At 41.1% G+C, this 13,882-nt stretch overlaps 1 protein-coding gene across 1 annotated transcript; it reads right to left on the reverse strand.

Moving 5' to 3' along the window:
* Window positions 1-10,881: 10,881 nt before the first annotated feature.
* MAP10 (microtubule associated protein 10) lies at window positions 10,882-13,513 on the reverse strand. Its single transcript, XM_048299630.1, has one exon. The coding sequence runs from the start codon at window positions 13,491-13,493 to the stop codon at window positions 11,052-11,054; it is 2,442 nt and encodes an 813-aa protein (XP_048155587.1). The 5' UTR covers window positions 13,494-13,513; the 3' UTR covers window positions 10,882-11,051.
* Window positions 13,514-13,882: the final 369 nt, after the last annotated feature.

Genomic DNA, 13,882 nt, shown 5'->3' on the forward strand with positions numbered 1-13,882 from the left:
TTGCTTGGTCCAGAGGGAAAAAAAAAGAGGAAAGACAAGTCTTAAGTATACACAAAGCTCTCCTAAGAGAAAGGGAAAAAATTGCTTTCTTTGTCTGTGGCATATAAGAGGGAAAATAATGGACTTAAATTGTATCAGAGGACACCGAGGTTTGACACTGGGAAAACCTTTTAACATTCAGGATAATTAAGCACCAGAATGTCCTGCCTCGGGAAGATGCATAATCCCTCTTACTGACTTTTTTTTTTTTATTTTTTTTCCCCGTAAAAACAAGCTAGACAAAAATCCGTCAGGACTGATATAGTTACAAGTTGATTTTTGCCTTAGGGGAATGGGATGGGTTAGATGAATTCTTGATTTCTTCAAGCACTATTGCCTGTAGTTCTGTATGTCACTGCTGAATTCAGTACTTCCCTATTCACATCTAAAAGCTAGCTGAACATATAGGGAGCCTGAGTTTTCACCCAGACCTTTCCCCTGTGCTTTCCTCTAATCCATAAAATGAAGCCCAGAAGGGGTAGATCTAATTATGTTTTAGTTTAGAGGCACAAGTATTAGGGAGGCAAGAGATAAAGAATCTCGGGTGAGAAGTGCCTTGCTTTCCTAGTGACGTCCTGCCAAGTGTACTGAGTTCAGTGTTGTTATGCTCCCAAATGGCCCATCTATGATTGCCTTAGCACAAAGTATCGCCATCTGAGAAGAGTTCACATGCAGAATTTGTTGAATTAAAATTTAAGGCAATAAATGAGGGCTTAAAATGTATTGGCAACATTATCAGTAGCAAGATTGCCAGCATATTGGTGACTATGATGGATTGACTACTGGGGAATTCATTAAATTTACAAGAGTCTCCTCAAATGAATCCACTGGCTAAAATACTAATTGCTGCCCTTGGGAGCACTTTGGCCATTTAGTTTCCAAGCAGAGTGTACTCTGAGAAAAGGATTATGCTACTGATGTTTGCTTGAATTTAGGAGCAGAGTCAATTTATGTTAGCATTTTTCAACATTGACAATAGTTTCTGTTTGTACAAAGCTTGCTGCCCTACTAAACATAGAGCCTAAAAGAAATAATTTTAGAGTGAAAAATACATTATTTAACACAAAATGCTCCAAAAGCATAAATATAAACAATAACCAACATTATATTTGTGCAATGAAGCTTAATCTAAAGGCTGTGATTGTTTGGTTGCACAGAGGATGGCAGTGATTTCTGTCTGCGCAGTCACTTTTGCTAAAAGAGAATTGCTGAAGCTTTAAAAATGAATGTAGAGAAATCCTCTGCTTCTTAAGCTGATGGACACTTCAAGGTTAATGTTGCAAAGTCAAATGTATCTGCATATTTGTGAAAGTGCACTGGAGAAATTCTCCAAAGATTGAAACTGTAACTCTCTTCAGCAATGTGGATCTGTGGAATTTTCTTGGATTAACCCAAAGTGGAAAGGTCACAATCTGGATTTAATTTTCTTATTTGCAAATTCTGATTCTGGTTTAGACAACTGGAGAAGGTATAAGCAGAACAGACCTTCTCCAGGTGCTTGTGATTGAATCGCAAATTGGTTTATTGACTGCAAAATTGGGATCTTTAATAACTTTCATGGGTCAGTACCTGCAGAGTCAATCCCTTCAGTGGAACTAGAATTAGAACTCAACTGTAATATAGAAAAGATGAACCATTTTTGGATGAGGTGACATTTTTTTGATAGACCCTTAGTGTTATATACTAAATGTTAAAGATAGCAGTAATAAGTTACCAATGGCTGAGAGAGCACAGGAAATCTAGGGCTTGTTCATCTGGTGCTGATGGGCTGCTATTCTGGGACCCTGAAGACCCACACGTGAATGAATCACTGTCTGATAGTAAGGTGAGTGCTGGGGCAGGAGTTTTCTTACACTTTTGATCTTTCTTTCACAGCTCCAGGTAAACCCAAATGCAGGTGCAGTGGTAGCTGGAATAGTCTTATTGTTACAAATACAGTCTTTCCTTTGGGCTTTTGTTTTGCACAAGATGCAATCCTGGCATGCCAAACCTGGAGAATCAGTGACTCATCTATTGTATTGCCCTGTCCTCAGTAAATTGCAGTGTGATTCCCAATTTACCTGCCATATGGTCAGTTCTTAAAATTCCAACTGCACAAGCAATTTATGCCCAAGAACATAGGGAAGGAGCACATTACTTATGAAGTATGTAATCAAGCAGTGTGATCCAACCCATTAACTGTGTGACATCCTTCTCTTTATCTGGACAGTTTACTGGCTCTGAGGTTTCAAGTGGGAGCTGTCACTTACACTTTCTGATAATAAAACTTAATTAAAATTTCATTCCGGTACCAGCAAGTGCCAGGTCACCAGATGGTTCCTAATAGTAACGTCCACATATTTGGTGCTGGATTGCAGCAGGCAATGTTCGTGCTAATGTTACTGGGACAATTGCTACGTGTACTTTGGAAATGTTTGATATGCATACCTTAGTGTTTAAATAATGTAAAAAGAATTGCCTCAGTATTAATCCATGTAAAGTAATAAATTCCCACAAGACCTAAACAGCTTTTTAACTTCAATAAACTAGTGAGTCCTCATTAAAAAATCAGAATTTGGGAGATTGTAAAAACTGTAATCCAATCAGGGAGGTAATTCAAGTCACACTGTCTTGTCATATCAGTATGTGCAATATAAGTAACACTTGTCCTGAGGCAAATGCTTTCCACAGTATGGGATAGGATACCCAAACTAGGAATTTAGAGTAGATGTTAACAGGAGAAACAAATGCAAGAAATCTCCTGAGTATAGCAGGTTTATGAGAAGCAAGAAAGGATACACACTTCATACTTCTGGAACTCTTGCTTAGGACCTTTTGGGCCCAGAAATACACTTACTGTGCTGGGCTTAGAAGTGTGTGTCATGAGCTCCAGGCCTATCCTTGGCAGAAAGGGAGGATGATCACTAAAGCTGGGTAAAATTGCCGGCATGGATTGGACCCTGCTTGCCTGCCTGCCTGTGTCCTTGGAGTTCTTTTCCCTTTTGGTCATGCACATGAAGAAGTGCCTTTTTCTTGTCAGTTGGCCTTTTTCTTGTAGCTGATTCTGTGACTGTATGAGGGATAATGAAGGAGCAGAAGATAAAGTGGTTGCAGAAGATTCTTGTAAGAGCAGACTTGCATTTGAAGTGCCTCTGAGTAAATGGCAAGAGGGAGCTGTCATGCAGAAATGGACACAATTATTTAGGTCTCTTCAGGAGTAACAAGCATGATACTGACAGAACCAGCTGCCTTCTTAGACATAGGAACTGAGGACAATCACAAAGACAGCTTTTGGAAAACAGAGTGTAATAATAGATGATGTGGTGATTGATGGATTTCCTTACCACTCCCTTGAGTGGGGACAGGAGGTTTCCTAGCTGACGCATTCGCTTCAAGACACAGTTTTGCACTTAACTTCTAGATGTACCTGAAACTCTTGCTGATGTTCCCTAATGCTGTCAGGAAAATAATGAAAAAAGAACAAGGAATCCCAGTCACCACTGGTGACTTTCCAGCAATTTCTAAACTTTGAGTGGCAGGGCTTTCCTCTTTGCTTCTTTGGTTGTTTTTGCTTTATTTTGTTGTCTTTAATTGGGGTATCAAAGGATGTGTGGTGATATGTGTGTTTCTGTGTGTACTGCTTGTTTTTATCCAGAACAAATCTCAAACTGAAAAGAAAGAAAAGATCAGCAAATTGTGGTGTGTTGTGCAGGAATAGTCAAAATGTCGTTTCTGATATATTAGCAATTTTTATTCAGATTGTCTTAAAAGACAAATTCTTCCTTGTACAATCAGGAAGGTAATTGAGAGACCAGTTGAGATGCTTAAGTTAGCCAGGGGAGAAGCAAATGAAACTAGGTTCCATCCAAGAGGGACTCATCCCTAAAACTTACTCCCTCCTTCCTTTTATTGTCTGTCTTCATTTTAATGTCCAATGAGTCAAAATGCAAGGCCTATGGGGCTGTTCCAGAAACACATACTTTCTTTGACCAGGAGTGCAGGGATCAACTCTTGTTACTATTGCATCAGTAAAGCTTACTCTGCTTTCTGCTGTACATCTGATCCATAACTTTGGTATTTACTCCAGTTGAGGAACTGTTGGCAGGCCTGTGTGAAATGGCTCCAGTAAAAGCAGGACTGCTGGGATCTACACTATTGCTAAACTCAAACCAAAACAAAATGTGCATCTTCACAGTTCTTCCTGTTGAGATCAGAAGTAGAAATAATAAGTACAGTGAAGGACGCTGTTCTCAAATTATTTGGGATGTTAAGTGGAATGGGAAAGTGCTTGGAAATATTTCTCAAATGGTTTCTGTAAACATTCCTTGAATACCTTTCCTGTGTCTAGGTTTGGTATGTGTTTAAGAAGATAGGGACACTTCCTAGAAAATTAGTTTTGTCTTTCCATTTGTTTGTTAGAAATCTCATAGAGGCTGGGGAAACAAAATTTCAGTTCCATTTTAAGACTACAAAAGAAGCAAATAAAGTTTCAGAGTAACATCTGGAACTTAGCCCCCAACTTGACACACTTCTCTAAGTTTGGCCATGACTCACTGTTCTGGACATAAAAATGCGATGCCAGTAGCTGACAAGGGATGCTTCTTTGGCTGACTAACTACTGTGCTGCTAAAAGGTTTCAGAAAAACAAAAAGCAAATTTCAGTTAGGACTTTGTTGCAATAAGTGCTTCCCAAGCACTGGCTGTATCAAGGCATACTAAATTCACATGGCATGTGTGTAATTTACAGAATTTAATCAGTAGCTAAAAATTTGAAAAAAGAATGTAATTAAAAAGTGGTGTTGTAACAGTGATGAATACAAAGGAAGCATCATATTAGTAAATCTGCTGCTCTGATTGAGAATGAGCTAAATCTCCTGTTGATAAAAGGTTTTGATAATGGTGTATGTGCTCCAATATTTTGTTATTAAAAATGGGTATGTAGGAAACGTACTGAAGTACCTTGAATTCGAGTTCTTGTCTTTTTATTGAAGGATCCTGAACCTTGATGAAGGTTGTTTTGAAGAAACCCTAAGCATCTATTCCCCTTTACAAATAAAGCCACACAATGTTTGGAGGGCTGCAGAAGCAGCAGGAGATTAAAGACCTGCAACAATCAAAAGGCTGTTAACAAACAGCTTTTCATATGCACTGTAATTCTATTGCTGAATCTTGTTAGAGTTATGGATAAGAAAATTAAAACTGCATCCCATGGTACATCAGAGCTTTCCTCATACTGTGTTTGATGTTAGCAAGGTTTGACAATACATCCTAAAGAGTTTCCTTCACTATACATGCCATTAAATTTTGATCATTACCTTAGTCTTATTCCAGTGTTGACACCAGCTGTCAGGAGTAAGCATATGAAATGTTAAGGACTGCAATGTAGAGAAGATCAGACATGATCTGATGGTTTCTATCTAAAATTTTATGTCTGGCATGTTCCTGTGGACAAGAACTCTAGGCAATACAGGTACCCACAAGGCAGGAAGATCAGATGTAAAACAAATGTACAGCAATTTCCATATTTTTTAATTTTTTTTTTAATGGGTGAAGGTAGAGTTACATAGAAATGGGTGCAGAGAAGGAAACCAAAGTTCACAGAAGGTGGAAGGGGATAAACCATGCAGAGCCCAGCAGACAATGGTCAGAACTGTAGTTTGATATCAAAGATAAGAACAAATCAGTGAAAGTGTCTGAGAAGTGTTAGGAGTTTTTCTGAATGATAAGTAGGGCAAGATGAATTCTAAAGATGGCATGAAATATGTGCTGAGAAACTGGAACAGGCAAGGCATCAAGATGAAAGCCATAATGGGGTGGGCAGGGGGAGATGTCTCTGAAATAAGGTTCTAGATATCCTCTTGGCATTGAAATTCAGGGAGGAGTCAAAGGTTATGTACTCAGTACATACGCATAAGGGACAGGAAAAATACTGACTCTGACAACAGTTAACTACAAGAGAAAAAGAGCTGGAATATCCTTGACACCAAGGGAGTTTCTTTCAATCATGATACTATTAACTTTCCAAATGTCTCTGAAAATATTTGTTGAAACATGACTTACCTTCTTTCAAAAACATTTTTGCGTTCCAAGCGATAATATGGTTAGAGTCCTCTACATGGGTTTCCATTCCACAGCCATTTTTGAGGTGACTAATTCTCATGGAATTTCAGGGGATTTGACAATTTAAATATCTTTACTTCCTTTTAAAAACCTGCTACCTTCTGTTAATAGATACATAGAGAATATGAAGGCATGAAGGAAATTTTTAGGCTAATACCCAAAATGTTTGTAAAATCTCTATGATTAGAATAAAAATAGTAATAGACATCTGAAATTGTTTTACTTAGCATTTTAGTTTTATGGAGGTTTTTTTGTTGTTTGAGGAGGGAAGGTGGGTTTGTTTGGCTTTGGGTTTTTTTATTATCTGTACCTGAATCAACTTTTAAATGTTCATTTAGTTAGGAGTAATAAGTATTTCAGATGTTATTTAATCACTTCCTCTACCAAGCCATGCTATTTTAAACAATTGGTAAATGAATCACTTGCAGAGGTCTCTGCAGAATTGAAGATTAATACTGTTTTCTCCAGCATGAGACACTCAAATTTATCCTCTAGAAAACAAGAGAGAACACTGACTACACTTCTGGGAATATGCAAGCAATTCTGTAAAGTCAGGGGAGGTTTGCATTACAGTTGTCATATAAAATTCAGACAAGTGAAATCATAAAAGCCAAACCAAAGCAAAAAGAGTTTAATGCAGGTGAATGTCAATGCCAAACAAGAAAAAGACAGTGAAGTTGCAGCTTGTCTGGGTGACTTCAACATAACAGAACTGCACGCATACAAGGGATTAAACATGAGGGAAGAACCTCAATGTGAACAAAACTGAAATTAGAATTGAGCAGTATACTGACTGAAAGAGAGGATGGAAAATGCAAGCAGCTATCTGGTAGCAAACATTAGTTATAGCAGATGCGATAGCCATTAGCTCTAAATGCATGTTAAATTAAAGCCAACATCTGTTCTCACAGAGATGGCCTCAGTCATCTTAGAAGAAAGGTAATTCGGAAATCAAAACTTTAGAAAAGGATTAAAGGCAGGGTTTGCTAGAGGTAGAGAAGCCTGATGTCTGCCACAGCAAATGATAACTACAGGCAAATGTTCACAGTCCTGGACAGTCGTTCTACAGCTCTGAATGAGTGGTGTTACCCAGCAGCTGGTGAAGGTACTGCACGTAGAAGTCAACAAAAAGGGTTAGGTTAAGTCACCTTTTAAGGGTGTAAATATAGGATTCAATTATTTGACTTCTTTTTAGACAATCAAAGATGAGCAAGTAGTAGATGCTGGTGACAAATGCTGATAAAAGCAAAGCAAAGTTCCAAAGATTTCTAAATGATGACTAGCATTTAACTCTGAGCACCACTTACACAAAGAGAAACAAAATTATTACAATACCAGGCATGATAAAATACTGGGACCTAGAAAATGGAAAGTAGCAAGAATGGGTCAAAAGTTCAATCACACAGTTACCAAGGCTGGATGGAATTTCAGAAAACTGAGGGAAAGAATTTCCAAAATGATGAAGGGATTACAAGTAGTAAAATAGGTGGTAGGATCTATCATTAGAGAAATCACAAACAGAGAAGAAACTGTGTCTTCTAATCAAGAGTGCTGAGAGCTGAGGATTAAAAAAAAAATGAAGTGGAGGAAACCTACCTGGCTGGGACTTCTTAGCACTGTTCTTAGCCACCAAGTAATAAGACTTGTAGGAAGTACTTAGCAGCAGGAAAATATGACAATAGAAGGGGAAAAGTGCCAGAAACGATCAATATTTGGTATCCTGCTCTTCCCATTCCATCATCAGTTACATAGTACTTTAATAAATAGTATGCTGAAATAGCTGTTTAAAAAGCATTATAGCAACAGTCATAAAATCTGAATTAATGTGTAGCTCTAAGAATTTATTTCATGTTTTGGGTCTTGTTGTAAAACATTAAGTTCAATTTTATTTGGGCAGATTTAACCACCCTTAATTTAAGCAATGAAACTGTTTTTGAACACCCATCTAACTTATTTCTAAAATATCATACAGATTTAAAGCAATGTTACAAAAATAACAAGTCTAAAGTAAGAAGTTAGATGCTTTGTTTAGTGAGGATCTATAATAAGTAATTACTTCTCACCTTTTAATTTTGCTGTAGTAAAGTTTAAAGTTTACAACAATATAAAACTTGAAGTGACTATAGTTTCCTGTTTAATAGTGTGGAGCAAGGAAATTTTTAGATGTAATGAGTCAATGAGACCATGTATTCTTAAGTATTTATGCTACTGCTGGGACAGTTACATAGAAATGGGTATAGAATTGCAGTGTATATGCTACTATTATTTGCTTCTCCCAGCATATTGTCCTATCCCCTGCACAAACATCATCCATGCAATTCAGCCCTTAAAATTTAGAAACGATGTCTTTATGAAAGAATGGTATCATACCTCCATAAGAGAAATCTCTTATTAAACCTCTGATCTTAACTACTTGATAACAGGGGTACAGGATGCAAGTTATAATAACAAAATTGGCTAGCTAGTATCTGTAGGTGTAGAATATTACAGGAATTGTACAAAAGGGAGTTTGTTGCTGCCATTTAAAAAATATTTTATATTGGTAGTAAATATCTGTTTTGTTCTGTTGGGTTGACATAGAGTCCTCTTGTCATTAGCAGCTATTTCTTGTCAATATATTGGTTTATGAGTTAATAATAAAGTTATTTCCCATTTTTGTTGACTGAGAGTTGCTGTTTGAATGTTAAGTAAAAATTCATTTACTCTCACAAGAAGATAGTAATATCTGAAAAGATTATTATCCCTGAGGGTAGAAACTATCTGCTAACCTCTCCATGCAATAACTACCTGGAGTCTGTATTTGAAAAGAAAAAACCAAACTAAACCATGCAAGCGTGATGCTGCAGTTTTGTTCTTGTGTAATGTCTCCTATTGTCTTCCTAGTATGCGTTTTCTGTCATTTTCATTGTTCTCCTGATAAAATTATAAATGCTATTACATAGTAAACATTAGAAATGTTATTTCAAATAAAATTAACTGAAAAGAGATTAGTTTCATTATTTAAATAAAAGAAATATTGCTCCTACCTTATTTGCTTCTGGAAATTGAAAAGTGGAGATGGAATAGGGGATAGAAAAAAGACTGGAAATTTGCCCTATGTTTCAACCCATTTAGGGTTGAAAATAAACTTCTATTTTTAAATTAAAATTTTCTTAAGTAATGTTCTTCAAATTGTAGACTTGTAGCATTAGCAACTCATTGGTCAGCATTGTATTTTAATGATAGCTTTGCTCATGAGAAGTGCAAGACATTATTCCATCAATAAAATCATAATTACTGCCATGTATAAATGACAGTCTGAATCCATCTGTATCAAAGAAGTCCATGGCATTAGAGGAAAAAGGAAAAAAAATATTTTGGTCTAAAATTGTAGCTGATGAAAGACACCCTAAATAACAATTTAGGAATTGCTCTGGCCAGAGATTCCTTTGGTAATAGGTAATTTCAGCTGCTTACCTTTAGATTAAAAATATTAGTAGTGGTGTTCTCAGAAGTCAACACTAGATACTCCAATAATCCTCACAGATGTTCATACTTTAAATAGGAGAGGTACTGTCATTCCTACAAAATAAACACATAGTAGGAGGGAAAGGAAAAAATCCCTCCAAGATGTTAGAGTGTAAACACCGGCTCTTGCAGTAAAGTACATGGAAAATTACAGTGAGAAAGTAAAAAGTTGTGGAAAAAAGTCCGATTGTAAATTATAAAGAAAAGGGGAGTCAATAAACTTATCATTTAACCCTGAGGGTAACTGTCCTAATTCATAGTTAGGAATGTAAAGCTGACACAGGAGATGAACTACTCAAAGAGAAGAGAAAGGGGCGGGGGGGGGGGGGGAGAGGGTACATGAGACTAAAAACTAAGGCAGGAATTCAAGTCAAAAAAACATTTCTAAAATTTTTCATAGGGATATGGACTCTAGAAAAATCTCCGTAGTTAAACAGAGGACATTAAGTTCAGTGATCAAACTGGAAGCCATAAAAAGCAAACCTGAAATCAAAAGCAAACATCAGTTCAGTTATCTTAATGGCAAAGGAGACATGGCAAATTTCTCATTACCTTGCACCTTTACATCATGACATAATATGCTCGTTTATTCCAAGTTTCTGGACTGTGGGTGCTGACCCCACCTCTTTCCCCAGAGTCAGAGAATGCAATCAGGGAGTTGTGAAGCGTTGAAGATTTACTGGGCTCTTCCCCTACTCCTTGCACCCCTTAGTCTTCAAGGTCAAGTAACTTCCATCCACTTCTTAAAGCTTTCCCAGATTATATAAATTTACTCTTACTGACCAATAATTCTTACGCTATTCTATAATAAATTGTGAAAATCTGACTTAAATGAGGAACTTCAACCTAAGGAACTCTAGAAGGGCTTATCTAGTTCTGGTCACTGTATTTAGTGAGGGAACAGGCAAACAAACACATCATTATACAGATTGGCTGATAAAATTCTGTGTTGCTGCTCGCTGTGACTGTATGTTTTAAGTAACTATTTGTAATGAAAAGGAAACTTGGAAATTTTCAGGAGAAATAAAACCTTATGTTCGGTTAGCAATGAATTTTATACTTGGCTGCTTTGGTAGCATGTTATTACTTCTACCCTGGACAACTTTTGTGGGTGCTGACTGTTTTTGCTGCTTCTGTCTTCATTTCTGCTTTGACAGTAAGTTATGTTTCATGTGCTGTTTGGATTACTTTTGGGTTAAGATACTGACACTGAAATCACGCTGTAGACACCAAGTGTTAGAGATTCAAATAGTAGTTTATTTTAAAAAAATCTCGTAACTAAATTCATTGATGTAATAAATGTGCATGATAAAATCTTAAATTAACTAGCATATAGTGCAGCTAAATGTAACAGGATTAACAAAGTTTAAATATTTTATCTTAATCCAGACAGTAAAAACTTATAATTACATTGTGTATCCTGGGAGCTTGTTTATTACAAGTTCACTGATGTCTTTGTACTGATTAGGACCATGTAGTTTTTCCAGAAAATCATCTTCTTTGTCTGACATACTGTTTTCCAGGACACTAAGTTCAAGATCAGACATGTCAGATGGCAAGTAAGAGCTAACTTGAGTCACTGACTGCTTTTGTCCTGCAGAGATCTGCCCCTTTCCTATAACCAGATCAGTATCAGATTTAACCTGTTTGCTTCTCAGTGTAGATATTTCTTTAATATGTCGATCATGCCTGTTCTCTTTCTTACTTATCTGTTGGGCTTTCTGCTCTTCATCTAATAATGATGCCTCCATCTCGGCAAGGTTAAGTGAATCAGCAGATTCAGCACTAGTTCCCTTGCTGGTTTTAAAGTCGCAGTTTCTCCTCAAAGACTGGATTGGAGATGAAGCTGAAGGAACTGGCCCAAGATCTGAAGTACTTTGAGCTCTTTGACTTGTCTTTGAAATTCTGGACCTGCTGGATTTTGGCTCTGTATCTGACCTATCTCGCTTTGGGCTTTCAAGCCACAGAGGTTCAGGACTGCTGTCAAGAACTTTCGAGTCTCTGCCTGTACACTCATCATTGGTGAAATTTTCTGAATAAACTGTGTTCTCTAGACTAGCAACAAAGTCATCTGAGTATATGAATTCAGAGTTGTTTTCAACACTCCTGCTGGGGCTTAGTTTATGACCGCTTACAACAGACACATCATCGTGCTCCATGGTTTTATGATGGATTAAGTGTATTCCATCGTCGTTACTTCCTTTTGCATTAGCATCTGATGGGAACGCTGCTGGGAGTTGAGCTTTTGAATACTTTTCCTCAAGAGCAGATTTTAACAGAGTTTCCTCCAGTAAGGGGGCTGCAGTTACTTTGTATGGACATTCCTTGCTTGCAATTGAATTGTTCCTTGATAGACTTGTGATAGCCTGTTTCTGCAAGCCAGGGGAGACATCTCCTGTCACAGAAATGGTCTTTGAGAGAGCACTGTTTTCCAATGAAGTCTGAACAATTTTATCCAACTGATTATTCTTCTTTGAACTGCCTCCCATGCTACAATGCCTGCAAGACACATGCTGTTCTTCAGTGTTTCTGACCAGCTTTCTCTTGGGTAAGGGGCTTCTCTCCTTCAGCATCTCTATTTGCTTTTTCCTGTATTGCTCTCTCCTTTCATGAATTATCAGCTTATCAGGGTTGGTCTGCTGCAGCCGTAGCCTCAGTGTATTTGTCAGCCCATACAACAGTTTCTTTCTGGGAGGTCTGTTCTCCTTAGTTTTGCAGTTCCTTTCGGAGGCTGGCTGTCCCTGGGGCACAGCTTTCTTGGGTCGTCTCCCAACCCCACAAGACCCTGGTGCGCTGGCCTCCTGACAGCCTTGTGTGACTTGAGGGGTTGTGGCTTCACTGCTCCTGCCAGGCCCCACAGGTGTCTCTGCAGGCGTGACGGCAGCAGAGCAACTGGGGGACCGTGAGGCCATGTCCCCACTCCCCGGGGCCTGGTAGAGCCAGGCAAGATGGGGGTGGACAGCAGCAGCAGCAGGCTCAGCGCTGCGGGTGAGCACCGACAGCTCCGCCAGCAAGGCACTGAGTAGCGGCAGCTGCACCAGGGCGTTGTGGGGCTGTCGAGGGCTGGCGGGGTGCAGCAGCGAGGGCCCAGCACTGGGACGTGGTGGGCTGTGGCCCTTGTCCCGTTCCTGCAGTCTCTGGGGCTCGACATACTCCCATTGCTCCATTGCTGCTGGCGGCCGCTGGGGCTCAGCCGGCTCACGGCTGTAATAGAGCAGCGGAGGGCAAAAGACGTTGCCTTCCAGCTCCTCACCCTCCTCCTCTTCTTCCTCCTTCTCCTTCTCCTCCTCCTGCTCCTCCTCCTCGTCTCGCGGTTCAGGGGTGGTGGCAGGCGGTGTGGCAGCGCGGGGGCTGGCGGGATTCGCCTCACCGGCCTCCAGGCTGGTGAGGCGGTAGCCCAAGACCAGCTCTCCGACGGGGCGGCCCGCGGTGTCCCGCAGCACGAAGCGGCCGCGGCGGCCGCAGGAGGAGGGCGCCCCGGGCCGCTGCAGCAGCTCGGCGGCGGCGGGGGCCAGGGACACGGCGCAGCTGCCGAGGAGGCGGGGAGGACCCGGGGCGAGCCCAGCGGGCAGCGCCAGGAGCAGAGCGCGGAGCGGGCGGCGGCGGAGCGCGGCGAAAAGCGAGTGCGGGCGCCAGCGGAACAGGCAGCGCTTGCCGCGGCCGAAGGGGAAGGGCTGCCCCGGCCGCAGGGGCGGCGCGGTGGCGGCGGGGCGCAGCACGAGGGTGGGGAAGTCCAAGAGGCGCAGCGCCACGGTCGGGAGCTCCGCGGGTCCCGGGAGCTCCGCGGGTCCCGGCTCCGCCACCCGTACCGCCTCCACCAGCAGCTCCAGCGCGAAGAGCGCATCCATTCCGGCCCGCGGACCCGGCTCTCGCGAGAGGCTCCTCTGGGTGCGGGGTCTAGCCGACGCGGGCGGCTCTCTCGCGAGAGTCGCGCCGCAGCACCGCTGCCCGTGCGGCGCGTCCCGGGAGCCGCGGCCTCGCAGCCCGCAGCGCTGGGGAACTCCGGCCCAGGGGCCCTGAGGGGTACTCGGCCCCGGGTCCCGCGAGCAGGGGCTGTGCCTCTAGCAGCTCCGGTGTGCCTCCAGCTACCGCGTTGCCGCCTGCCCTGGCGGCTGGGTCGTAGCCCGTGAAAACCGGGTGCTCCCTGGTGTCTGCTCACAAGTGCCCGGTGTGTCGTGGCCGCAGCCGTCGTGTCCCTGCCCTCGGCTCTGAATACTGTGGTCGTGTGTTCCACACT

Source organism: Corvus hawaiiensis, chromosome 3 (genome assembly GCF_020740725.1).
Source record: "Corvus hawaiiensis isolate bCorHaw1 chromosome 3, bCorHaw1.pri.cur, whole genome shotgun sequence".
Taxonomy (NCBI): Eukaryota; Metazoa; Chordata; class Aves; order Passeriformes; family Corvidae; genus Corvus; species Corvus hawaiiensis.